The 23723-nt window shown below is 46.7% G+C and overlaps 1 protein-coding gene across 3 annotated transcripts in view; it reads left to right on the forward strand.

Annotated features, from left to right (window-relative positions):
• GPD2 (glycerol-3-phosphate dehydrogenase 2) overlaps positions 1-23723 on the forward strand; it is a 56818-nt gene that overhangs the window by 2995 nt on the left and 30100 nt on the right. For 2 of the 3 annotated variants that reach the window (XR_014884354.1, XM_085228048.1), the window contains exons 2-6: positions 7574-7681; positions 13351-13522; positions 20661-20785; positions 21849-21946; positions 22977-23140. Coding sequence is in view for 2 of the 3 variants with exons in the window: in XM_085228048.1 (XP_085084174.1) it covers positions 7580-7681; positions 13351-13522; positions 20661-20785; positions 21849-21946; positions 22977-23140 (661 nt within the window). In the remaining variant the exon portion in view is untranslated. Of the gene's footprint in view, positions 1-6590; positions 6830-7573; positions 7682-13350; positions 13523-20660; positions 20786-21848; positions 21947-22976; positions 23141-23723 lie in introns of those variants that run through there. The other variant, XM_085228050.1, reaches the window with a different exon arrangement.

The raw sequence follows: 23723 nt of genomic DNA on the forward strand, positions 1-23723 counted from the left end.
CCTTGGATAGGGACTCATTTGCTTCGCAAAGTGTTTCTCAAACCAAGTGTTAGTTCTTCTTTCAAAATGATACTGACTGCGTGCCCCTGCTGTTGGCTGGGAGCTGAGTTCAAGTCTGGGTGTAAAAGTAGGCTACTTCCTTGACACGCCTCCATAATTAACCTAGTTTGTAAGTGTTTGTCTTCCTTTGAGTGGGTACCTGTCTGCATATGCAGATGTGTGTCCAATCCTGTTGTATGTTTAACATACAGGGTTTTACTTTTCTCCTTTACTATTTGCGTTGGAGTGGGAGGAGGGAAGGAAGGAGCTATAGGTAGAAGTATTAGGATGAAGCTGAACTGGTGAGCTCCTATCAAGTATCTGTATTAAATACAAAGTGAATGAGGAATGCCAGAAAAGGGTAACACCTATACAGTAACTTTGTCTAACTCCTCCTCGCCTTATCTGTAAGACAAGTTGTTCGTTTGTACGTTTTTCTTTTATTTTGGGTTTGTGAGTTTGTTTGTTTGTTTGTTTTGAGAGTGATGGTAGTGTGTGACATGGGAAAGGAAGTTGTCAAGCTGAAAAGTACAAATAGGAGAGAGAGAAGTCCAAGTTAAACCCTCATAGGGTTAAAGCAGTTGGGCTGCCACCTAACCCCTGGTGGGGAGGTCTTGGTCACCTAAGCACAAACAGCAAGGAAGGTGGAAGCAGTGGGGAGCAAGAGAAGGATGAGGATAGAAGGCTGTTCTTTGTTTTGCTGTGGTTTTTTCTGACATGCCATGCAGCTCCTTTCGGGCCCGCTCACCGCGTGGGCAGCATTCTCCCCATATGGCAAACTGCTGTTTTGCTTCCACTAATTAGTGGAAGTTGGCCTGTGGGATTTGGGAACTTTAAATTTAGGGTGTAGGAACTTAAAATTTATAGTGCGGTCTATGGCTTCAAGGGACTCTAACCCTGCCAGCTGTTTAGATATTATGGGCTGTGTTTCTGCGCTTGCTTGGTGAGGTTGTTCTGGAATAATTAATTAAAGTGCTGTAACTTGTGTTTAAGAACCTGAAGTAACCATCAGAAGCTTTAGGAGAGGATCTGGAGTGTCATCTTCAGCAGTGTTTTGATGACAGCCAAGTTCTGCATCCGCTGGAAGCTTGTCTTGGTGTGTGGCTTCACTTACAGCTGTGGCTTGCAGGAATGAGATTCAGAAGTCATGAGGGCGTGTGTCAGAGCCCAGACTGTGAGATAACCAGCTTTGGTTGCCTCTGTGCACCGCTTTGTTCTCACTGCTGGGCAGAGCAGAGCAGAGGGCAGCCCGGGAGATGGGAGCTGTACAGAGGTGCTTGGTGCTTGTGGGAGCGCTGCAGGGCAAGCATCTCCAGCACTGGCTGATTGAAGCTTTAATTACTGCCTTCTGAGATGCTTACTTTAGTTAGCGTGGTCTGACATGCTGTGTAAAGTGTTAACTGCTGTAGTCACTTAAGCAAACAAGAACAGCTACATGGGCCATGGTAGATGATTGTGTTGTGTGTGGGGTGTTAATGTGATCCCATTACATCCTTTTTTTTTTTTTTTTTTTCCCCATGTTCTTTGAGCATTTCCTATATGGATGCATTCTGCAAGCTGTCAGTATCTGCTCTTGAGTAGCACTGCCTGCAGTAAGAGCCCTGATTACAGCCTGGCTCACTGCAGTCCTGGGCACCAGTACTGCAGCTACCTTTCAAGTAGCCCAGCCAGAAGGATCAAAAGCTTCATTACAAGGGTAGCAGTGGCTGGAGAAGCAGAGGCAGCGCAGGGTGCCCAGCTCAGCCTGCAGGGATCTTTGGTTTGGAGTTCGCATCACCCAATGTTCACCTGAGAAGCTTTGGAACAACTGGAAAGCACTGGATTAGACAGTGCTACCGTGCGAATGGCAGGTTATGCAAACCCTAGTGGGGGTGATTATAAGTTTTCTATTTTTGAGTCTTCCATTGAATGACTCACTTTATTAGATGTGTTCATTTAAAATGGAATGTGAAGCACCCAGATTCCATGGTAATGGCCTCATAAAGCGCTCAGATATACAACATAACAGATTGCATTTCTTCTCTTAATTTAACAGGTTTTGCGTCTCATACACCATGTCTGATGGCAGCATACAGGGCGTCACACTTATTGCAAAGCTTTACAGTTTGCATCCATCTGTCTCTGCATTTTTGCTAAAGTAGTCATCTTCCTCTGATCTCCAGCTTGAGGTTCTGCGTCTGAATCTTCCTTCGCTCCCTCCTCCCCCATTCCTTTCCCCGTGCCCTCTGCAGCTCTAGCCCCGTACCTCGGTAATTAGAAGGGACTGGAGCCCAGAAGTGGGGCTAACCGGAGAGGGCTGGGAGCCCCACAGGTATGCGTGCTGGCAGGCTGCAGAGTTACACAACCCCAGCCGAGATCCCAGCCAACAGCAGGCTGCCTGCTCAGTGCCTGGCACTGCGGGCTGTGCTCCTCATGGGCATCGCAGCAGTCTGCTGCCAGTGGTGGGGAGGCAGAGACCTGTCGTGTGGGATGCCCTGCTCAGAAGCTTCTCTCAAGGACGGGTGTTGGAATAGTTTATCTAGAAACAGGATGTAAGTTGTGCTCTGTCTGTCTGCTTTTTGGATTTTAAGCGTGGGGCTGGAGGCAAAGCGGGAGAGCCCTGCCTTTGGCAGTGTACTGGGGAGCAGAGCTGGCTGCGCTGAGGGTCCTGCAGCTCTGGGCTGTGTGCTTCCCATGGTGAACTGCTGGCTGGGAAACCACGCTCCTCTCGACCACCCGGGATGTGCACTGAGTTGCTGGGTAAGAATTCAGTGTAGGAGGGAGTGGTTCCTGCTGTGAAGGCAGTTTGTAGTGAGTGCTTGGAAACCGAAAGCGTGAGTTTGTCCTGATAAAACCTCTTGTGTGGTTCCCATTTCCTATAGGCTGGCCCTTTCTTCTCCTTTGTACTACCTTCTGTAGTTCGTAGCACACTTCTGATGGGCAGTCTTAAGATAGCTCAAGTTTGTCACTGATGCTGCTGTGTATCCCTGTGCACTGGTGCTCTGCTGCCTTGCTGGGCAGTGTCCTCTGTGGGTTGCTTACCACATCTGGGCAGATCACACCGCGCATGGTGCCTGCTGCTCCTGCTGTGCCCTACGGCAGCAGAGGGCTGATCCCCTGATCCAGCAGCTTGATCTGTGGCCCACCAAGGGCTGCCCCAGCCCTGTAGCTGAGGACATGGAGCCGCAGGTGCCGCACATCAAAATATGCCTTGAAACAAGGGGTAAGGCTCGCTTAACCCGGAGATGTGCAGCGTCGGACTGCACTTAAGCATTAACACACTGTGTGCTGTTCGAGCCATTTTTAAAGGCCGCTCAGAATATTTGTGTTCTGGAAGGATGACTTATTTCAGACTGCGCTGCTTCGTGTGCTGCATGCTGTTACGATATGTCTTAATATAAAATTCTGAGATTCCATCACAAGTTGTTGATCGCAGCTTGGAAGAGAGTCAAGTTTTATTATCTGCTTGGAATAGAAGAAGGTTTTCGAGTTTAGGTTCTTGTCTGTATCTGTGGCACTCCACATGCAATCTTTGCCATAATTACCTGGCCTGCATTCTTTCCTATTTCCTCTTCTGCTCTCTGGTTCATCCTGTTTGATGCTTGCAGTAGCCCTTGAAGCTCTTCTGGGGCACGGGGAACACCTCCGCAGGTGCGTGCTTAGCGAGCCTGGCATTTCTCTGCCTGTGCTGGCACTGAGCCACGGGGCTGCCTGGGCCATGTTTGGGCCGTGCTCCTACATCCTCCTGCCCAGAGCAGGGCTGTGCGGGTGAGGAGCTACTGTGTGGGCTGGAGGAAGCTGCGGTGCTGGGGCTGGAAGGGGCCTTTGGAGCTCCCCCGGCCCAGCCGGCCCCGTACGGTTGCAGTGCTCCAACTGTGCCCCTGCCCCAGGGCAGAGCAGAGGCGAGGAGCACCTCCCTGCCCTGCTGGCCACGCTCAGTGCAGTGCACCCCAAAATGCGACAGCTGACCACGCAAATGGTGTCTGTCACTGTTTCCAAGAGCTGCTCTCCCCTCCCAAGGGCTGAGGGACGGAGCCCCGCGCTGGCAGCCAGCTGCAGGGCTGGAAGTTGGCCGTAGCAAGGGCACCGAGGTGCCACGCCATTCCTGGTGTCACACTGCTGCAGAGCTGTGATGTGGCACGTGGAATGTCATTGTGGTGTGGTCAGGGTGAAATGGGGTCTGGTGGCAGTGCCTTTGTGCCCTGCTGGAGGCCTTGCTCCTATAGGGTGTAAAGCTTCAGTGGAGAAATCTGAAGGTGGGAAAGGTTAGTTTGCTAAAAAACAGTGGTTTGAAAGACAGCGTTCTGAAGATTTTGCATGCCTCATCTAAGAAACCAATTTTGAGTTGAGCTTTCGTGTGATTCTGGTGATCTGTTAAAGGATGGCTGGTGTCCAGAAGCTGCTCATGCAGATGAAGGGTTGTGTTGTGCTGTTAGTGCTGGTGACGGAGGTGCTTTGAGGCTTTTTGGGTTGGGGCAGCTGTTGTGGGGGGCTTCTCATGGACGCTGGGGCTGCTCAGACCAATTCCCCCATCTGGGAGACCTGGGGGATGTGGCACTGCGAGCTCCTGGACTAATGCAGCTGCGAGTGGGAGACTTTGGGTCGGTGCCCATTGGTTCTGGAAAGGGAAGCAGGTGAGGTGTGTCTCTGAATATGAAGAATAGGTGTAATATTTGCTCGTATCTTGTTTCCCAGCTGTGACCTAGAAAGGCTTTTATTCTTTATGTGAGTATGTAGTTTGGGGATTTTAACAGCAAAATGTAGTCAGAAGAAAATAGTACTTCAGGCTGCTGAAAAAAAATACCATGTAGTTATTTATGTAACTCACTGAGTGTCGAGTCTTTCTTTTATTATATTCATAAATTTGTGCAAACAGCTTGGAAATGTAGCACACAGATTTCTGTGCTTCTTCATTTATGCAGTGATACTTCTGGTTTGGATCACGGGCGGAGAAAATTTAGTTTTGGTTGGTGCAGCAGGAGTTCTTTAACACAACTAAAGGTGTCATGGTCAACTGGTTACAAGATGTGATGTAATTCCTTCCTTTTTAAAGAGCTGGATTTCTTCAGAAATAACAATGTTTGTTAGAAGGGACCTCGAAAGACCATGCAGTGCAATCCCCTGCCAGAGCAGGAACACCTGGGTCAGGTCACACGGATGGGTTTTGAATGTCTCCAGAGGAGGAGACCCCCCACCTCTCTGTGCAGCCCATTCCAGTGCTCTGTTACCCTCACCGTGAAGAAGCTTTTTCTGGCATTTACTTGGAACCTTCTGTGTTCCAGCCAGGACCCGCTGCCCCTTGTCCTGTCATTGGATGTCACTGAGAAGATCCTGGCTCCATCCTCATCGCACTCACCCTCCACATATTTATAAACATGAATGAGGTCATGTTCAGTCTCCTCTTCTCCAAGCTAAACAGACCCAGCTCCCTCAGCCTTTCCTTGTAAGGGAGATGCTCCGCTCCCTTCACCGTCTTTGTGGCTCTGGGCTGATGAAAAAAATTTGGTGAGTATGATCCGGCAGGACAAACAGTTCTGGTATCACAATTCCCTTGCTTTAAGAACAAAAAACTGCCGTGATTGTCAGGAATTTGCAGTTATGTGAAGCAGTGCAGGTCTCTGGGGCGCTGGGATGGCGGTCAGGCCTGCACCTCCAGCTTTCTGCTTTGGCCCTGCTGAGCAAAGATGTGGGGCTTTGGTTCTGCTAGCTGTGTACCCGGGCTTCACAGCCAAACGTGACGATTTAAGGAGAAACGAGTGCTAGGACATACTTCCATTTGTTTTCTTGAAAGCCAGTGTTTTTTCTGTCATGTAAGTTGGCTTGTTGGAAGATGCTAATTTGTTCTTTTGAAACTTGCTTGGATTCTCAAGCATATTGTGTTCCCAGAGCAGGCGTTTGTGAGCCGGGGTCTTGCAGCCTTATTTGCAGTGACTCTGTGCTGCTGCATAAGGTGTGTGAAACTCCTTGAGGGCTGCCTCCGGTTTGCAGTTGGAAGTTAAGTTATTATTCTAATGACTGGCAGAGACCGTATGGTGGCAATGCACAGTACAGACTGCTCAGGGTGTGTTTGCCATTGCCACGTGCTTTGTGCAGCCATGGGTGGTGCGTGGCCTGATGCTCGTTGCCTGCGTGTGTTCTTTGTAGTTCTGGTAATCCTGGGTGGGGGGGGATTCGGGGCCCTCCTCCCAGTCACAATACGGAGGAAAGATGAAGTTGGTCTTTTTTGAGACTGAAGTATAAACTTGGTACTCCACTTATGGTCCAGTAAGGGTTGTCTTTGTGATGGGAGCCCTTCAGAGTGTGTGTGCTGCTCTTCCCGAAAACGCTGGGAAGGTGCAAGTCCTCTCTTCCTGCACAACAGTCTGCATCAGTACACAAAACATCATTCCTAAAGCACTTATTTGCCTGCAGTAATTTGGTGTGCTTTCTCCCCCCAGCGTGCTGCGAGCATAGTGAACAGAAACGAAGATGGTATCAACTTTTAAAGCAAAGATTTCTTATTTCTCTTGTTTTTGAAGATCTTTGGTGCCACTTGTAATGCCAACTGGAAGGTGGAACGATGCCCGGAGCCTCCCCTGCCACGCTGCAGATGCACAGGGCTCTCAGGGCTGCGTGTGCTGCCTGTGCCGTGTTGCAGCAGTGCTGTCTTTTGTGCTGGGGCTGCTGTGCAGAGCTGGGGCACAACGCTGCCCTTGTCACCTCAGGACTCGGAGCTTTGTCTGAGCTGTTCTAACTTGACACATGTCTCTATGGGATGCGAGCTGCTTTGGTCCTGGCAGGATGGGTTGGGTTGCGCCTACTTAAGATTCAGGTCAGTTCCATGCAAATTTTTCATTCAGCCCCAAACACTGGGCCTTTTAAGAACGTTCCTGACCTACATAGGCCTGGCTTTAATACCTCTGAAGCTAGATTATAGAGTTCTGTGCTTGTTTTAAACCACTCAGTCTTGTCCCCTGCCTCCGCTGCCGCTCAGTGCTGAAGGAGCCATTCCTGGCTGGCAGCTCATCGCTTCTGTGCTGTGCCTGGGTAGGATGAGCTGTGCTGGGGAGCTGTGGGAGCAGGGCTGTAACTCCTGGTGGAGACGTGGGATGGAGTGCTGTTGGGATAATTGGTTGTAAAAATGGTTTTGAGGGGATGGAGGGGAGCTGAAGGTGGTCTTGCAAGCAGATCAGCTGTTCTGCTGCAATGAGGACGTGGTGGCCACCTGGCTGATGGCAGTTCTTACTCTGCTATTGCCACAGTATTGTAAGAGCTTGTCATGATGCAGGTACGTACAGCACCACGTATGTGTGTACCCACACATCTCCCCGTATGCTTAAGTACTCTTTTGTCGTTCTGCTTGAGTTGCAAATACCAGAGCATTCTGGCTTGCCTCTGCCTACATTTGTTTAGAAATCACTGCTATTGCGATGGAAATCGTTAATTAATCTATTGCTACTCTTAAGTTTCGACTTGTCACAACATCGTCTTCGTCTTCTACAAATGGTCTATTCTGTGTTGCCTAGATTCTGACATGGTATAACTGCCTATTAATTTTTATCTCCTTTTCTTACAGTAAAAAATGGCATTTCAGAAGGCAGTGAAAGGAACTGTTCTCATTGGAGGAGGTGCCATAGCAACAGTTTTTGGCCTCTCTCAATTTTCTCAGTATAGAAACAAACACGTAAGTATTAATTATGACTTCTGATAAAATATGAAGCTTAAAATCTGTTTGAGCGTATGTTAGGCTTGTACGAATAGCTTTGTTTGGGAAGGAGTGCCAAGAGCTCTCAGCTTGATTTGCTGTGTGCTATCTGGAGGATGGCATTAAGTGATGTTTCACCATTGCAGGTCTTTAACCAGTGGCAAAGTATGATTCATGTAAATCATTTTTCTTGTTTAAAAAATGTCCTTTGGGTACCACTAGGGATGTCACTTAGTTGCAGGAGAAGTGAGAAATACCAGCTGAAGTACAGGTTGCTTGAAGTACATAGAAACACTAGATTTACCTGAGAATCTCAGCTTTACACAGTGATTGTGGCAACTTTGGGGCAGTTCAGAAAACCGATAATTGTTTTAAGGTGGGATGTGGGGGAGATCTTCTGCTTCTGGTAGCATTGGTGTCTCACTGGGTGGGCACAGCCTGGACAAAGATATGCTCAGGACATGGTTTAAGGCTGTATTTTGGGTAATTCAGGCACACTGATGGGATAAAAATTCCCAGAGCGGTAAAGGAAGATGGTGACAATATACTGATAAAGTAAGATAGTGGTAGCAGAAAGGGATGTAGTAGATCCTGGTTCTAGTCTGTGTCACTGCTATAGGAGCTTCCTCCAGGTGAATTGGAGCAGCTGTGTTTTGTTGTTGTCATTTCCCACTTCTTAATGCGGAAACCTAGGAGAAACATCAGCAGAAGGACCGAGAGTTGTGGACTGCTTTTAGGCAGAGCTGGTGCCGATCAGCAGCTACCGGTTTTAGACAGATACCTCTTATTTCAGGGCAGTTGTGCTGTGCTTGAGAAGTTCGTATGTTTGTATGCTATGCATGTAAAGAACACATCTTCTCATCTGTTAAGTGTAGGCAGTGAGGCTGCTACCTCACTCCTGGCCAACACTGCAATTGGTGTTCCATGCTGTTTCAAGTAGGTGTAGTCAGAGCTCTGGCCTGATTTCCTTCCAGCTGGTTTTGGAAAAAGCTTAAGGCTTAAGAGGGGCACCTCATCCTTCCTTTCAGCAGCTAGGTGAGCGGGTGCTCATTTTTCAGGGTGCTTTCTGCTTCTCACCTTAGAAATGCAATTGGCCAGCTCCTTATCAACAGCAAGTTACCGTGAGCTGCTTAGCTACCACGTATTTACTGTGGGTTCCCATTCAAACCAGGAGAGCTGAAACCCAGGGATACAGGTAGATCTTAACTTCATGAAGGTGTGCAGAATGGGTGTGAATAAATGATAATCTGAATCTTCTGGCTGTTTCCATGTGAAGAGGAGTAGAGTTGAGATATTGGTAAAGCGAATGAGATGAGTCATTCCCAGGGAGCCTAGCTGGAAAGTGAATAAGCCAGGATCCTTATAGCTTCAGATACTGTTGCAAAAAATAAAGCCTAGCATTTTAAGTGAGCTTCCCATTGGACTGCCTGTTTTGAGCCTAGCTGCTAATCTAACTCTCTCTGGAGCCGTTATCATAGGATATTACAATCTGGCTTCATTACTGTTGGAAACTGCAGCTTCAAATCTTAGGACTGCTAAATAAAAGGAGGAGTTGGAAGGCACAGCTGATCTGGGTAGATAATTTGTCATATATGCAACATTGCAAAACTCAAGAATTTCCAGTTTTCTGCCATTATTGGATGATCATTCCAAATTTCCAAAGGCAAATTAAAAAAACATGCTTTAAAGAAAGTGGTGTCAAAATGAAAAACATCCGCTTGTCCCTTGATTTCTGGACCTATTGTGTAGTGTCTGTCTACAAAGGATCTGAAAAATTTCTAGCATATGTGTAAGCAAATGGATCTGTCAAGTGAACAGCGTGTTGTTTTCATGCTGTACTAACTTGCACATTTCCCACGTGATGTCCCTTAAAGCTTCTGCCTTAACCACCTAATGTAGGGCAGCAGGTGGAACGTGACTGCAGGGATTGACACAAAGGAGGACGGTCCGTTTGTAGTGTTGACATATCTAAGCTGTGGGCATGTCCCCCAGCCCCAGTGTCCTCTTTTTAATAATGCCTGCCAATCAAATGTATGCTAGGGCAAAGATCCTGTCTTCCTGTGCCAGGGAAGGATATTGCCCCAAGATGTGCACTAATTGGCTACACGTTGTAGGAAGTCTGTTTGTTATTTCAAGATCAGAATCCATCACATGATAAGACAGAAATAAAATGCAAGTAAAGCGGCATGCTTGGTTTGTAAGTAGCTCTGGGTGTCTGTGCTGTGCATCCTGGAATTAGAGCACCCAGGTACGGAATACAGACGTCCCTTGGTCAGGAATCCTGAGCACGCAGTGCGGTTGACTTATCTGTCTGTGCTGTGTTTGCTCAGCTGATGCTGGGTGCTCCGTGAAACTCAGCTGTCCCAGGTTGCTCCGAGGGAAAACTAAGGGGAGGTGAGCTGCTGGCTCTGGAGAATGGGTGGGAGATCCCTTGGATCTGTTAGTTGGGCATATTAGTGTGTGGTTGGTCTGCTGAAAGCGATGAGTGCTGGTATTTTCTGGTGTGGGAACTGAAGTTGTTCTCGCTAGGCTTAAGGGCAAAAGCCTGGATGAGAACGGCCTGGTTGGTGCTGTTAGCCTTGCATGGGTGTAAGAGCTGGAAGGTGTTCACACCCTGGAAATAAAACACAATGGATTCTGATCTGTCCCAATGTCGGGTTGTTTATCCCAACTTCTTTTCCTGTAACACGCAGATAAAAATGCTGATGCCTGGGAGACTGTTTCTGCAGCAGCAACTGAGGCAATAGAGATATACGTTCCCTGATTGTGTACGGCATATGCGGGCATGCCAGCAGTTGAGTCAGTTCTCCTGATTGTGAGTTGTTTTTTGAGCTGAACTGGGAGAGGATGGGAACATGTGTTGACATGACAGAGTTGCTGAATTTAACTCAGAAGCTGATAGATGAATACTGCACTTCTGTGTTTCGGATGGTAGCCTGATCACCGGGGTATTTACTGAGTTAATGTGAAGGCTCAGTTCCCTTTTGTGCCACCTCTGTAAATTAAATTCATCTTGAACAATGCAGATAGTTCTCCAGCTTGGATGCACTACGTTCACTACTGGTCGTGAGCTCCTGGAAATGAAAATCCTGTCTGAGATGAAGCTGGGCGCCTACACGGGGCTTAAAATACACAGCCTGCCTGTGTGGGAGTTCTGGCCTCGTGTATTCAGACAACTGAAAGATAGAAATGGCCCCAGTGCTGCAGCCTGCCTTGGTACCTCTGCTGCAAGCACCTCTGATGCTGATGGTGACAGAGGAACGGAAATGGTGATTTCTCTCGCGTTGCAGCCGGTGACAGTTGCCAGTTCTTATTTTGCGTGCCTGTTTCATTGAGCCCAGTGGGCTAGCAGTAGATACGACGGGGTGTCATTTGGTGTTTTGGCTTTGACTCCGAGCCACTGCTACTTTTTTCCCGTAGCTGCTGAGGAAGAAGCAGCGCTGTGCTGCGGGGCTGTGCTCGGTGCCGGAGGGCAGCGCTGCTGGTGAGCGGTGCGCAGTGGGGCAGGAGCAGTTGTGCGCTGCAGGGAGCCCGGTGCCGGCAGCGATAACGTGATAATGCATCGGAGCTTGCTTCGGGGTTTTTAATTACTTTCATTTTCTCTTTTAATGAATAGGGATGATGAATTTGCCTCCGTGAACCTACCTGGAGATTTACATTAGCCAAATTAACAAGAATGCTTGCTTATGGATTACTAGATCACTTTATAACTTGATGATTGAATTCAGACTGCCAAACTACATTTCTTCTCACTAAGAGCGTAATCAAATCCATTCAAGGAACTCTTGCCTGAGAAATTGTAGATATAAACAGCAATTGCTTATTTCAGTAAACATACTTGTTCACTGCCAAACTAATCACATTATTGCAGATGGAATCCCTGTATGCAGCTTTTCTTCAGTCTCACATTTAATTGACAGCAAGATGAATCATATCTATATCAATTCCTGGGCTGCTAATCACTGTGCTTACTTTCAGTTACTCGTGTGCTGATCTCTGAGCTTTTGCTGTGCCAGGGACTGTTTGCTTGGAACTCTCTTTTACTATATTTGTTGTAGATAATGCATTTTAAAGAAACTAAATGGTGTCAGTACTTCACAAACTCTGACTTTTTACTGTATTCCTTTTCCTGAAGTTAAGGTAAGCACTTAAGAAATAGTCTGTATTGTCACAGAGGGCAGTGGTAGCACCGGCTGTTACCTTCCTGTGCTGCACTGTTGCAGTTAGCCAGTATGGAAGTGGAAGAAAAGTCTTTGTGTTTCAGTCTATGTGATCCACGATTGAGATGAACTTGGTCATTAGTTGTGTGTTTTGAGTGTCCTCTTCCTTTAGACGGGCCTAGAGGTTACTAGGTTCTATGGTCAGTTGCAGTGATACGTTCATAGCAACACTGAGAGGTGATACATGTCACTTACAGTCCAAGCCCAGTCAGGCTTCAGTGCGTGGTTGAGTTCACCGATAATTTACAGAGGTCCTGCAAGAATCCCTTCTACCTTAGGCTCCCCAGGTCTGCTAACAAAGCTCCCACAAGCACAGAACTGCTAGCTGAAGAGGAGCTGCACCATTTGGCAGGTAGCTGCTGGAAACCTCTTCAGCTGCAGATAGGAACAGATGGCTGCAAGTGACAGAGCTACCTTTTGTCAGTCAAGCTGTTTCGCTATGGCAGGTGTGTATTTCCTTCCCTCTGCGAATGCCAGGGAAGCACTTGGAGTTCTTAAACCTGAAGGTGGCTTGTACATGCAGATAGCTCTCTGCAGCTTCAGGGCACTGTGGGACTGCTGGGAGTGGGGAGAGCAGCGAGGCAGGGATTGTAGGTGGGCTTTGTCACTTGAATGTAGTTTCTGTCTTTTCTAGGAGCCCTGGGCACAGGCTGTCTTACATCAATTAAATCTGCTGCTTGGACTAAAGATGCATGACATTCATAGAATCATTAGGGTTGGAGAAGACCTCTAGGATGCCCAAGCTCAGCCCATCCCCAGTGTGCCCACTGACTCTGTCCCTTAGTGCCCATCCACACAGCCCTGGGACACCCCCCAGGGATGGGGTCTTAGGGCATAGGGCTTAAACACTTGGGTTTTTGTTTTCTGCTTGTGCAGGAAGTGTAACTTCCAGGTAATACTCTGAAAATGAGTGGCCTTAATTTCCTGTTTATTTTGGTCCATTCTGCATCTTCCAGTTAGTTACCCTGACCCTGGTGTCCCAGTCTCTGCAGTGCATATTTAAAAAATGCAATGGTTTAAAAGCATCTTCTGGAAGTGCAGCTGGGAAACGTGGCTCCTTTGGGTCTTCAGAATAAGCAAACAAAATAGTGGTGAGAGGAACTCACAGCTTAGTGTTTGCAGAGTGAGGGGCAATGGTGAGTGAGGGAATCCTGGGAGGAAGAGAGCTGGAATGCAAAGCAAAGCTGGAGCTGCAAGCAAAGAGACAGCCAGCATGGCTTTTTGATCTTGCATGTTTTGAATAGTGTTTGCTCCATAATGCTTTAATACAGTATTCTCATTAAATAAAGGCAAAGCAACTTGAAATATTTCAGTTTACCTTCTGGGTAATAGGAAGTGCTGTGACTTGTTGCATGCATATTTAAGCGTGTGTGTGGCTTTTGGATACACATTAAATGCGGATCTTTGTTTTGCTTTTAATCATTGTAGGGCACCTTGGTGAATGTTCAAGCTGCAGAAGCAGTGACTGTTCCCATAAAGAACGATTTTCCTACAAGAGAAGAGCAGATTTCCACACTAAAAAGCACACCTGAGTTTGACGTTCTTATCATAGGTGGAGGAGCAACAGGATGTGGTTGTGCCTTAGATGCAGTCACTAGAGGTAAGACTTCATTCTTGGATTACATGGTTTATAGTAATTAATCAGATTGGCTTTCAAAAGGTACTTTCACTTGAAGGTAAAGAATGTGTCCTCTGAATGCCTGGTTATAAAACTGCCTTCTGATCTCAGGAGCAGAAATGAACCCAAAGGAAAAAAAAAAATCTTGTTATGTTTTATTTCAGCATAGTTTTCACTGTCTAAATGCTTATATGCAGTTCACATCAGTGCCAACCGTCTGCTGGCTGCTGTTGGATGGATTTCTCCTCTCTTGCTTCTTGCTTAGTGGGCTTACCTGCAGTTACACTTGCATGCCTGCAGCAGAGAAGACAGCAGTTGCACAACGTTGTAGTGCACACGTTATTTCTGAATGGAGCAAGCATGAATTCACAATGAGGCATACTGCTCTCAGGCTCATGTTTCCTGTAACGTGAGATCTACAACCTCTGCTAATGCTCTGGAGCTGCCTGTTGCATTGCAGGTTTAGGGAAGGCAGTTTGAATGTACTGGGGAGCCTACTCCCAGCCTTCAGTCTGCAGCTGCATACAGTCGGTTTGTGCTCTCCTGGCTCCTCTTTTGTGAGATTAGCTGTGCAACTGCTACCTAAAAAGCTACCTAAGTGGAAAAATAATTGTTAACCTTCTGTCAGAAAGCTTGAGATAAAATAAGTTCAAGATGATGCGTTCTACCTGACTTCTGCAAGGGGCTGAGAATGTCTGCATGGCTGTGGGCTGCTGTCTGTCCTGTGCAGAGCTCTGGTTCTGGGAGGAGTGCAGGGCATGAGCACCTACTGTTGTCCTCCTCACATGGTAACTTTAGCTAGCAGCTTCTGCTCAAACTCAATGGCTCTTGGAGGCAATCAGTAATTTTACAAGTTTGGTGAAAATAAGTCTCCAGATGCATAGGTAAAAATGCATAGGTTTCTGAGAGAGAGGCTGCAGCATCAGCTTCTGTTCAGTTGAAATGCTACACTGTATTTTTATTTTAAAAACCCAACAGAATTAGTGAGAAATGGTCACCTTGGGATGTGTTCTTTCTGTTGCTGTTTTCAGTGGAATCAGCCAATGAAAGAGAACAGGCCTTCATTGGTATCTGTATTTTTGACCTTGCTATTTCCTTTTTTTTTTTTTTTTTTGAACTGAAATGCAAAATATAAAATAGTGATAAAGTTTTTAAGGTTGTTTAACATGTAGATATATGTCAGAAGAGGTAAAACCTGACTCCAGGGTTTTATGTGGAGTTTGATTTGGAGAAGAGCTGGCCAGGAGGTGTGAGTGTTTTGAAACAGATTGAACAGCAAAGTATGCTTCGTTGTTCTCCATTGTTAGCTACTGCAAATAAAGCTACTGATTTTTTTTTCATTTATCATTAAAAGTAACTTTGGGTCTTTTCATTTCTCCCTTTGCCGTATTGTGGTAGAAAATACAGTTGTAAAGCACAGAGGAATTATTGTAGGTAATAGTTCCTTTTACTAGATATTCTGATTATATCAGTGGATTTCTGAAGTGTGAAATATTCCTAGGCATTTGGTTAATGAATTGTGTGTTGTTGCTGTTCATTCATGGAACTTGCTCTTTTATTATGTTTGCTTCACTTAACAACAAATTTTGCTTTTCATGAGTTTGATATATTTTCTCCAAATTATTTCTGATTGTATCCATTAATCTTCAGTCACATTTGACAAAAATAAATTACTCTGATCTTTGGAAGTTAGCAGTAATAATTAGTTTAAGGACAGAAGTTTTGGGAGACCAACAGATGTTAAAATGGCATAAAGCAGCCCTGAAGGATGGAGAGGGAAGGACCCAAGGGCCGACTGCTGATGCAGATGCTCCTTGGGCTCACGTGTCACTGTGCTGCTGGTGGCCCCAAAGCTGGACCACCGAGTTTCATTTTTCTCCTTGTCTGCCTGATTTTCAGATTCCCCCAGTTGGAGGGATCTGCTATAGTAAGTTCTGTAACTGACTGCCACCTCTCTGTGTTTATGTCTGTTCCGTAAGCAGAAGGTGGCCACGAAGCTATCCTGCTCTGCTTTTCTTCCTTGGGTTTCCTTATGCTGGAGCATCGATGGCTGTCTGGCAGCTGTGTGCCAAATACAGCCTCGTGCCTGCCCTGGGTCATTGAGAAGCATCTGCTAATTATGCATTTCCCATGGTCCAGCCTTCTACCAACCATGCTGCTGTCCCACACTGTGTCTGTGCAGGAGCACTGCTGGCAGTGCTGTCACATCCCTCACCCACGGAGAGCTGCTGGGGACACAGCAAGCGTGCGACCCCTCTCCAAGCGTTTGTCAGAATATGCATTATAATGCAAAGTGTTCTTTCTGAGGCACTCTGCCTTCTGGATTAGTGAGAACGTTTCTGAGCCCCGTGGTTATCCCTCCTTTGTGCTGGGAAAAGACAGCAGCTGGCAGCCTCACACCTGTCTGAGTGTCTGCAAGGCTTTGTGCTGTCTGGGAGCTAACACTGTGTGTGGGCCCTTTGGCTGTACAGGGTGTAAAAGAAGGGTGTCTGTGTTGCAGGATGTGCGTTATAAGCTGCAGATCAACTCTTCTGTCCTGCAATTCCTAGAGAAGTTGCTATATTTTGTATTAAGTCTTAATTAAAAGACTTCATGTATATGGCAGGATGCTGTATCCTTAGAGTGTGTGTGTGTGTGTGTGTGTGTGTATCATGCTCTCCTTTGCTCTCCTGGATGAAAAGGCAGGGGAGAGAAATAATGAAGTAGAACAGCTTTTGCACATCTTCAGAGATGGAGAAGGTCTGTCTGGTTAGTGGCACTCATAACCAGAGAAGCTGGGATTTGGTAACTTACATATTGATAATGGCTGTTTAAGTTTTGTTGGTAAAAAAATTTATGGCTTGCTCGTGTTTGGACAAACTCTTGAGTTATGAGTGAGAAACCCAAATATTAGAAGTAGTTCATTTGCTTCACAGTAACAATCAGTGGGAGCTGGTTTATCTTTGAACACTGGGGATTGAAATTTTGGATTGTTGCTTTTTAGGCTGGTGTGCACTTGGGTTTGGATGGGCTGGGAGGCAGAGGTGAAATGCTGAATTCTTAATCCCAAGAGGCTGTTCAGACTTGGATTCAGAAGGCTCTGGAGCTCTGCATGCTCCTCCTTAATCCTGTGGCTGTTGGTAGTCTCACTGGAAAGGGCTGCAGGTTTTCAGCCTGCAGTATGGATATATTGCTGCTCTGTTACTTTTATGTAGCCTTGTGCTGCACTTAGGTATCTTCCTTCTACATGGAGGAAAACCTCCCTCCCTCCCGCCCTGTTTCATTTAGTCTCTGAAACAAGTGAGGCTGTGCTGGAGCTCTGCCACCGTCACTGGAGTTCACTGTGCTCTTCCTTTGAAGTCTTCCTCCGAGCACTTCATCACTTCTTTCATGGGATGGGATGGGATGGGATCACTTCTTTTCCTGGCATGATGGCTGCAGATGGATGCAGCCTGTCTTCACGGGGAAAGAGGGTTCTAGCTGAGGAACTGGCGGGACTTATTGACAGGTGTTTAAACTAGGTATGAAGGGGGAAGGGGACAAAATGACGACCGCTGGGACTGAGGGGGCAGTTCGAGGCTCCAAACAGGACTTGATGGGTGGAGACAGTGGAGTTCAAAGGCTTGGAGAGAGGTGGAGGGATGCTGCTTCTCTTAAGTGCCTGTATACTAATGCGCGTAGCATGGGGAATAAACAGGAAGAGCTGGAGTTCTGCGTGCGGTCGCAAGGTCATGATCTCATCGCGATCACGGAGACGTGGTGGGACAGCTCGCATGACTGGAATGTTGTCATGGAGGGCTATGTGCTTTTTAGGAAAGATCGGCTGGCTAGGCGGGGTGGTGGAGTTGCTCTTTATGTGAGAGAGCAGCTAGAATGTATTGAACTTCACTTGGGGGAGAGTGATGTAGCAGTGGAGAGCTTATGGGTGAGAATCAAGGGGCAGGCTGGTAAGGGTGACACTGTTGTGGGGGTGTACTACAGGCCCCCTGATCAGGATGAGGAGGCTGATGAGGCCTTCCGAAAGCAACTGGATGTAGCGTCACGTTCCCAGGCACTGGTGCTTATGGGGGACTTCAATTATCCAGATATTTGCTGGATGACCAACATAGCCAGGCACGCACGGTCCAGACGGTTCTTGCAGTGTGTTGAAGACAACTTTCTGATGCAGGTGGTGGAGGAACCGACGCGGGGAGGGGTGTTACTGGACCTTATTTTCACCAACAGGGATGGACTTGTTAAGGAAGTAAAGGTAGGGGGCAGTTTGGGTTGTAGTGATCATGAGATGGTGGAGTTCAAGATCCTGAGCGGAAGAAGCAAAGCAATAAGTAGGATTGCTACCCTGGACTTTAGGAGAGCCAACTTCGATCTCTTCCGGGACCTACTTGGAGCTATCCCGTGGGCTCGGGTGTTAGAAGGTAAGGGGGCCTCTGAGAGCTGGTCAGCATTTAAACAGCTCTTCTTCCAAGCTCAGGATCGGTGCGTCCCTGTGAACAAGAAATCGGGAAAAGGTGGCAGGAGACCTTTGTGGATGAGCAAGGAGCTCATGCGCAAGCTCAAAGGAAAGAAGAAGGTCCATGAAATGTGGAAAAAGGGTCTGATCACTTGGGAAGAATATAGGAATGTAGTCAGGGCCTGCAGGGATGCGACGAGGAAGGCTAAAGCCCGTCTGGAATTGAATCTGGCTAAAGTGATAAAGGATAATAAAAAAGGCTTCTTCAAGTATGTTAATAGCAAAAGGAAAACTAGGGAGAATGTGGGCCCCTTACTAAGTGAGGGGGGGGTCCTCGTAACGGGGGATGCTGAGAAGGCAGAGATACTGAATGCCTTCTTTACTTCTGTCTTCAGTGAAAAGGCTCCCCTGCAGGAATCCCACACCCTGGAGGTTAGGGAGAGGGTCTGGGGAATGGGAGACTTCCCTTTAGTCAGGAAAGAGGATGTGCGTGAGCGCCTAGGCAGTACTAAGGTCCACAAGTCCATGGGACCTGATGGGGTGCATCCACGTGTGCTGAGGGAGCTGGCGGAGGTCATTGCCGAACCGCTCTCCATCATTTTTGAGAGGTCTTGGACAACAGGGGAGGTCCCTGAAGACTGGAGGATAGCCAATGTCACTCCGGTCTTCAAAAAGGGCAAGAAGGAAGATCCGGGTAATTATAGGCCTGTCAGCCTCACCTCCGTCCCTGGAAAGGTGATGGAACAGCTTGTGCTGGATACCATCTCCAGACAACTGGGAGAAAAGGAGGTTATCAGGAGTAGTCAGCATGGGTTCACCAAGGGGAGGTCGTGCTCGACCAACTTGGTGGCCTTCTATGATGCTGTCACATGCTGGGTGGATGGGGGAAGAGCGGTAGATGTAATCTACCTTGATTTTAGAAAGGCGTTTGATACTGTCTCCCACGACATCCTTATAACAAAGCTGAGGAAGTGTGGGATAGACGAGTGGACAGTGAGGTGGGTTGAGAACTGGCTGACTGGCAGAGCGCAGAGGGTCGTCGTTGGTGGTGCAGAGTCTGGCTGGAGACCTGTAACCAGTGGTGTCCCCCAGGGGTCTGTGCTGGGTCCGGTCTTGTTCAACATCTTCATCAATGACCTTGATGAGGGGATAGTGGCCACCCTCAGCAAGTTTGCTGATGATACGAAGTTGGGAGGATTGGCTGACACGCCTGAAGGCTGTGCTGCCATTCAGCAAGACCTGGACAGGCTGGAGAGCTGGGCAGTAAGAAACCGGATGAGGTTCAACACAAGCAAGTGTAGGGTCTTACACCTAGGGAGGAAGAATTGCATGCACCAATACAGGCTGGGGGATGAGCTGCTGGAGAGGAGCTCTGCAGAGAGGGACCTGGGCGTCCTGGTGGACGACAGATTGGCCATGGGCCAGCAGTGTGCCCTCGTGGCCAAAAAGGCCAATGGCATTCTGGGGTGCATTAAAAAGAGCGTGTCCAGCAGGTCGAGGGAGGTGATCCTCCCCCTCTACTCTGCCCTGGTAAGGCCTCATCTGGAGTACTGTGTCCAGTTCTGGGCTCCCCAGTACAAAAAAGACAGGGATCTCTTGGAAAGAGTCCAGCGGAGGGCCACAAAGATGGTGAAGGGCCTGGAGCATCTCCCCTATGAAGAAAGGCTAAGTAAACTGGGTCTGTTTAGCCTTGAGAAAAGAAGACTGAGAGGGGACCTGATCCAGGTTTATAAATATCTGAGGTGTGGCGGCCATAGTGGTGAGGCCAGTCTCTTTTCAGTGGTACGTGGAGACAGGACGAGGGGAAACGGACATAAGCTGCAGCATAGGAAGTTTCGCACGAATGTGCGTAAGAACTTCTTCACGGTGAGGGTGACGGAGCACTGGAACAGGCTGCCCAGGGAGGTTGTGGAGTCTCCTTCTCTGGAGATATTCAAGTCTCGCCTGGACGCCTACCTGTGCGACCTGGTGTAGGGAACCTGCTTTGGCAGGGGGGTTGGTCTCGATGATCTCTAGAGGTCCCTTCCAACCCCTACAATTCTGTGATTCTGTGTGATTCTGATTCTGTGGATAGCCTTACGGTTCGGTTGGCTGGTTTGGGGTGTTAGCAGTATTCTGGGCAACTTTCTGGGGAGCAAATAATGGCAGTGCCCACATTGACAAGATGCCACAGGGATGACTTTGAAGCATCAATCCCATAAGCTCTTCCTTGAGCGTGCACCCATTGCAGGTGGGCCTCTTGTGGCACTGGGAGCCTCTGGAGCAAACTTTGGGGAGAAGGCAGGGCTGCCAGTTATCTGTCTAGCTGCTGTGCTGTTGAAATAATTAGTGTGATAGTTTGAGCTCTCTGCTGCAAAGAGTTAAGGGTATTCATGAAAATATTCCTGCCGTGAATACAAACTATAATTTGCTTGAGGGAGCGTGGCCCCTATAATGTACTGTAATGCCTTTCTATTGTGAAATATCCAGGTTTTAATGTGCTTCTGTTTAAGTTCTGTTTTGACTTTTCCCTCAGGAAGAAGGCTAAAATTTTTCATTACAATATAGACAGTGCACTACACTTTGAATACAAATTTATCCATGTACGGAGTAATTTTTCTTGTGATTGTCTCTACCCTAGAGAAGTGTCTTTAATGAATTACATACAAATTGTGTAATTTAAGAAGTTAATTTGGTTTTCTGGTAACACAGGACTAAAAACAGCCCTTCTAGAAAGAGATGATTTCTCATCAGGGACCAGCAGCAGGAGTACTAAATTGATCCATGGTGGAGTGAGATATCTTCAGAAGGCCATCATGAAGTTGGATTTTGAGCAGGTAATTGTTTATGCAGGTTGTTAAGCAAAAATTGCTGGTAGACACTTTCCCTATCCCAATTACATCAGAGTTCTTTATTTCTTTTTCTAATACTTGACTGCACACAGTGGCTGTGGACTGCAACACAGAAAATGTCTTCTCCAGTTGAGCTTTCCAAAACAGGGAAACTGGTGGTGCCCTTTCTTGCCAAATTCACTTGCAGGCAATCTAACAGCTGTACCTTTTAGACTGTGGGTGTGTTGGGGAGGGAGGACAGAGACGCTGACTTGAAAATAGAAGGAGCTTCTTAGCTGTCAGGATCAGAATTTAGGGGAGTGAGGGGCCGTTCCGATGGTTCTGAAATGGGTAAGGAAAATATGATAAATAAGTGATTATGTACATATGATAAATAAATGATTATGTGATTATGTATGTGATTAACATTTCATGTACTTTTGTGTTGCCTCAGTCTGGTGGAAGTTGATGTTCTTGCTTTTAGAAATCAATTTGTCTCACTGAGACTTCTCTAATTTAAAATACATTTTAATGATAATAATACTGCCGCAGAAACAGTGACCTCTCAGGGATAAATAAAACCAGAAGCACGGTTACCCACTGTAGAAATCACCATCTTCTTTTTTCCCAAGAACAACTTGATATCAATTGATATCACTGATTTGGAGAGGAACATTTCTGCATTTGCAACTCAGAGTTTTATGGGATTTGAGTGTGGGAGTCTGCAATACCCTGCAAAGCAATACCCTGGGATGTGCTCTGAACCTCCTCTATGGCCTCCTGCTCCTAGTTAGCAGCACTGCAGCTTATCGGGCATTAAGTTCATATGGAAAATCAGTCAACTGACCAGCCAAGATTCCAGAGAGAATCCACTTAAGCTTAACTTGCTACGAAAGTATTTTCCTTCATTGCTGATTTTATTTTTTTTCCAGTGGATCCTAATGTGCTTCGGAGAGAACAGGAAGGTTTATGTGAGATACTGGCATTGATGAACAGTTTTCTCATTAAATGTTGCATTTTGGGGTAAAATTGGGTAACTTGAAATTCATGTATACTTATTTTTTTTCAGTACAAGATGGTGAAAGAAGCACTCCAGGAGCGTGCAAACCTACTTGAAATAGCTCCTCACCTATCAGCTCCTTTGCCTATCATGCTGCCTGTTTACAAGTAAGCTCTACTATCATATCTCTCCTTTAGCACGTCCTTCGACAAGCAACCTATTTCCCTGGAGAAGTTTCCAGATGCCTTTTCCCAGTTGTGTCTTTATACCTGTCACAACCTTCTTGTCTTCCCAGAGGTGAGATGTTGCAGTGTTGTAGAAGCATGAACTGCCCACATGGATGAGCCTGGTATCACTGCTGCCAGTAGCACCTCTTGGGCTCCAACTTCTTGGTGCATTTTAACCATTACAATTGATGTAGAGAAGGGGAATTTGCAGCTGGAAAGAACTCATAATTCCCAGGATATTGTTTACTGTTCTTTCCAGTACATCCCTGTCTTCAGTGCACGCTATTATCATTTTCTTCAAAATGTCCTGTGTAGTTCTGACAGCTACCAGTGTTCTGTGCAGTAATTTAGTGTGTTGCCTTCCACTGTACATGGCACTTTGGTGTTAAGAGGACAGCTTCTTCCTCCTGGGTAAGGCTTTAAGTGATTTGGGTTAGGTTTTTAGCTCTGCAAGAGCAGTTGTTCAGTAGAACTGGCTTCTCAAAGCAGTGAGCTTTTGATGAATCTTCCTATGTGGCCATGTTCCTGTCCTACAGAGCAGGCCTGTAATAGCTGGAGCTCACGTGGGTCAGCAGTGGGCTATATTTATTTGGTCTTGTCTGTGTAGGAGGCATTAGGTCTTCCAGCTTATCTTGACTGCTCAGATGTGTGTGCTGAAGCAGTCTGGATCTTCCTTCAATGCTCAGCTTTGATTCCTCATCTTAGGCTGAAGTAAAAAAACCAGTAGTCTGAATTCTAGAAAAAACAAGTGCTGAATTTAGTTGACTTCCTGTAGTGAGGAGACCAGCTGAAAATAGCAAACGATACATAGCTTTTTGAGCATTTACTTTACGTGATGTTGTGAGTTTGTTCGGTAGTACAAAAGTAAAACCAGCACAATGCAGCATGCTGGGTTATGAGAAGTATTACAAGAAGTGTGAGCTTTCACTTCTTAATTTCCCATTAAATTAAATTATTTTTTTTCTTGCAGATGGTGGCAGTTGCCATATTACTGGATTGGAATAAAACTGTATGACCTCGTGGCAGGAAGTCAGTGTCTAAAAAGGAGTTATGTCCTCAGCAAGTCGAGAGCCTTGGAGCACTTCCCAATGCTGCGCAAAGACAAGCTGGTTGGAGCTATTGTCTATTACGATGGTATGTTCCCTTTATGTGACTCTTACTACATTGTTCTGTGTCTGGGGAGAGGGGGAAGGGAGGAACACGTGTACATCAGCTACATTGACTCTCCAAAGGGAAGAATGACCTGAAGGATTCAGTTCGCATCTCAATTTGTATCTATCCAATTGATGCTTACATTGCTCACTACAGTAATTTATGGGATGTAAAAGAGGGTATGTTTGTTTTTCCAGCTAGTAGTTGTAGCGATATGGGAATCACCAGAACATCAGGAGGCTTTCACAACAAGTTTTAGGCTGTGCATGATTTTTGCTGTACTGGAGGGGTAAGGCTCTTCTGCTGCAAATACTCCACACATGTGGTACTTGCTGCTCAGCCTGTTTTAAGTTGGACATCCTCACAACTGATAGAGCAATAAAAGCTACTCCTGCTCAGCTAAGTCATACCTTGTTGGATTTCCAAATCCCATGTTTATTTCAGACTTTGCCTTTATTTAAAAGGAAGTTATGTCCCCAGTATAAAGCATACTCTGTGTAGCACTACTTGCAAGCATTTGCTCTGAATTCTTCTCAGACTGAATACATCTTCCAAGTTATTACAT

Source organism: Meleagris gallopavo, chromosome 7, assembly GCF_905368555.1.
Source record: "Meleagris gallopavo chromosome 7, MGAL_WU_HG_1.1, whole genome shotgun sequence".
Classification (NCBI taxonomy): domain Eukaryota; kingdom Metazoa; phylum Chordata; class Aves; order Galliformes; family Phasianidae; genus Meleagris; species Meleagris gallopavo.